This window comes from Electrona antarctica (assembly GCF_951216825.1).
Source record: "Electrona antarctica genome assembly, chromosome: 19".
NCBI lineage: Eukaryota > Metazoa > Chordata > Actinopteri > Myctophiformes > Myctophidae > Electrona > Electrona antarctica.
In genome coordinates this window covers 20,181,784-20,185,356 of record NC_136800.1, presented here as the reverse complement: position 1 = coordinate 20,185,356, position 3,573 = coordinate 20,181,784, and the positions used below count along the sequence as shown (strand labels likewise).

Genomic DNA, 3,573 nt, shown 5'->3' with positions numbered 1-3,573 from the left:
TCGGTCTTTCGGAATCTTTCCCGACGTTCTTTTGTTTTGTTTAGTATGTCAAAGGTAGAATGTATAATTTATGTCGAGTCGACCGTCATTGAGAAACGGAGAGGCGTGGAAGAGGGCTGACGGACGGGTGGAGGAAGGAGAGAGAGAGACAGAAGCAGTGGCGGAAAGTACATTTACTTAAGTACTGTACTTAAGTACAATTTTGAGGTATTTGTACTTCCAATTTCCAATAGTTTTACTTCTACTCCACTACATCTCAGAGGAAAATAGTGTAGGCCTACTTTTACTCCACTACAATTATTGGAAAACTAAAAAAGAAGTTACTAAAAGAAAAAAAATGTGATTACTATTTCAAAACACACACTAACCACTTCAGCCCAATATACATTTAGGCCATTTGAAAATAGCCGATCTCCTTTTACTGTGTTTGACATTGTAATGTCAGTTTTGTTTAGTGTTCAATGTCCGGGAACTACGGATGGAAATTAGTATCTTTGCTGTTCATTAATATACTCTGTCCCATTCAAATGAACAAATAAAGTAAAGTAAAAGTAAAGATCTACACGCTAACAATGTGTCACATCGCAATAGATGTTAAAACATTTGAAAACTTGAAATGGGACATTCTGCAAGTACAGTTTTGATGCCAAAACCTTTGTACTTTTACTCAAGTACATTTTTGCACCACTGGAGAGAGGTGGAGAGGGCATCGGGGTGACGGAGGGGGCCGGGCCTAGAGGGGCGTGGCTGGGTATAAACCAGAGAGACAGTGGGGGTCCTGTTATTGTTGTCCAGTCAGTGTTCAAGCCCCTCTGTCCTGTGGCACCCTACTCGCCGGACGTATCTCCCGGCGCTCTCTCTTTTTCTTTCTCTCCCTCTCTCTCTTTCTCTTTTTTTCCCTCTCTCCTCCTCCCTAGCTGGCCTTTTTTTCAAAAAGTGGGACTCTCTCTTCACTTCTTCAGCGTCCTGTGAGGTCCTGCAGCAGCAGCCTCTTCCTCCTCACCGCCATCATCATCATCCTTTCTCGGCAGAAGAGGCTCCCGCATAGAAGCCAGGCACCATGCTGACGTTTTTGGCGCTTGTGTCAGTCGTCCTTCTGGGAATAGGTAAAAAATAATAATAATCTAATAATACAAATAGGTGATACAGATGATGGACCCAGATGTTTCTTTTATCATCTAAAAGAAATGGTTCTCAAACTTTTTTTCCCCTTTTTTTTTACCATAACTCTGAGAGTATTCAAATAATGGACCCGTAAAGCAGTGCGTTTTCAACCAGTGGTCCTTGAGGGTGTTTCAGCTGGTCTCCAGCTAAATGATGGAGAGTTGGTAACGAAATGGACCCTTTTAGATATCTTTAACTAAGTTCTCAGTTAAATTATTGTTAAACATCTGCATTGCTTAATTTACATAAAGTCTATACAATATTAGAGAATGAAAAATAATTATTTTGATCAACGTTGGCCTGTTGTCTCTCCTAATGGTACAGTATCAACATCAATACAGCATTGGAATTGTGGACAAAATCTTATTCTTCTCCAAGTTTTGTGTCTTAGAGGCTAAATCTCATCAAATGCTGAATAAATAATGGACCTTGATATGAAAAGGGTTGAAAACCACTGCATAAAGGGTCTATTTTCTTCCATTTGAATCCTCTCGGACGTATACAGACTTCAAGGGGTCCATTTGGAACCCCATCAAGGAACCTCGAGGGTCCCTGGACCCCACTTTGAGAACCACTGATCTAAAGTTTAGCGGCGGTTGGGCTTGGGGTGGTGGTGTAAAAATCAGCTTAACGATTAAAAAACAGAATATCCAAAGATGCTTTGGTTTTTCTTTATCTTGGCATGGACTCAAAGTAGCCCTCGTGGTGCCTTTTGCGATGTCTCGACCTCGGTGTTGCCGTTTCATCGTCTTCTCATGTTGAGTGAGAGGTTGAAAGAGGGGCTGATGTGACGGTGAGACTTTGATGAGGTGTGTGTGTGTGTGTGTGTGTGTGTGTGTGTGTGTGTGTGTGTGTGTGTGCGTGTGCGTGTGCGTGTGTGTGTAAAACATCGACAGGCCTGATGCATTGACGATGGCTCTGAAATGAGGTCGACTCCTCGGCCCTTCCTTCAACTCGCTGATGAAAGCTTTAGAGATCGACAAATGATTGCTTTAACACACACACACACACACACACACACACAGTCACACACACACACACACAGGCAAGTCAGGAGGAGAGGTTTCTGCTCACGTTTGGGTATGACTTTATTTACAATTTAGGCATTTTTTCAGATGCTCTTAATCCAGAGCGATTTACAGTAAGCAAGGACAACACAAGGTAATACATCAAATGCATAGAAATAGTCAACTGGGATCATAATAAACAGAGTGCCTATCATCTGTCTAACAATAGAAAGAAAATCAATAATCTGTACATTGAAACTATAAACACGATAGGATGCCAGGCCAATAATGACCTGGCATCTGTCTACTGTACATAACATGCTAAATTACATTTTATTATATTGTAAGATATTTTTTACGCTTTTTGCCTTTATTGATGGATTAACAGTAGTTTGACAGGAAAGGGGGAGAGAGATGGGGGGGTGGGGGGGAGACACGCAGCAGAGGTCGTCGGGATCGGGACCTATAGGCTGGATTACCAGCCTATAGGTGCCTGGACCGCTTGGCAGGCCCTAAATTACATTTTTAGCCTTGGCATAAACCTGCAAGGTCGTCGAGGCTAGGGCAAGTGCTACGGCAAGTGCTACTTTATTGGCTTTTTATAGGCTACCAATTTAACTTTGGACGAGAGTACACTGATGTGACCGACGTGTCCCTTTGTGCGCCCGTTAGACGGTTTTGTCAAAACGAGCGTGCACACATGTCACCAGTGTCAACGTTATTGTCGTCTGCTCAACGTTTAGGTTTCTCTCTCTCTCTCTCTCCCGCTCCCCCCCCCCCCCCTCCTGTCACGATATTCACAGCTTTGTGAATACGTTTAATTAAAAATGTCAAGGGCAATTTCTTTGACATGTTTTCTTCTCCTGTGGGGCTGTCCTGAACTAATGGCGCAGCGTTTGAAGGATGTTTGCTGTAAGCGTGAACTCTCCTCTCCGGATGTGATGGAGGTGGAATGAGCTCTGAGCACACTGGGGAAGAATGCTGTTGATGTTGACATCGTTGGGGGACCACGCCGCGGCTCGCCGTATAGCACATTAACACATTTTACACTGAAATTGAGTAACACTGAAATGTGTTTTTTGTTGTTGGTGTAACAGTAAATATTAGAAGGGGCCTGCTATAGCCTCCTTGGGGATTTGGTCATTGTTTAAGATGCTGACTGTATTTCCCAGGCAAGTAAAAAATATAGATTTCTTCCCCCCCCACCAACCCGAATGGAAAAATTAACATTGATCGTTAAATATTATCCGAGCATACAGCGGTGGGCTGTACTTGATTAAGCCGACGTACTGTGTAATCCATATTAATTGAGAAACTGATGATCTTCTTTGACGTCTTACACGGCGAACACTAATACACCGGGAAAATGATTTACCCAGTGCATCTGCATTTGTTGCTGATG

At 42.9% G+C, this 3,573-nt stretch overlaps 1 protein-coding gene across 2 annotated transcripts in view; it reads left to right on the top strand.

Annotated features, from left to right (window-relative positions):
* The first annotated feature begins 800 nt into the window (after positions 1-800).
* Positions 801-3,573, top strand: part of mpz (myelin protein zero) — a 27,001-nt gene continuing 24,228 nt past the window's right edge. For both annotated transcript variants that reach the window (XM_079488802.1, XM_079488801.1), the window contains exon 1: positions 801-1,106. In XM_079488802.1, the coding sequence (XP_079344928.1) occupies positions 1,061-1,106 (46 nt within the window). In that variant the 5' untranslated portion in view covers positions 801-1,060. The remainder of the gene's footprint in view (positions 1,107-3,573) is intronic.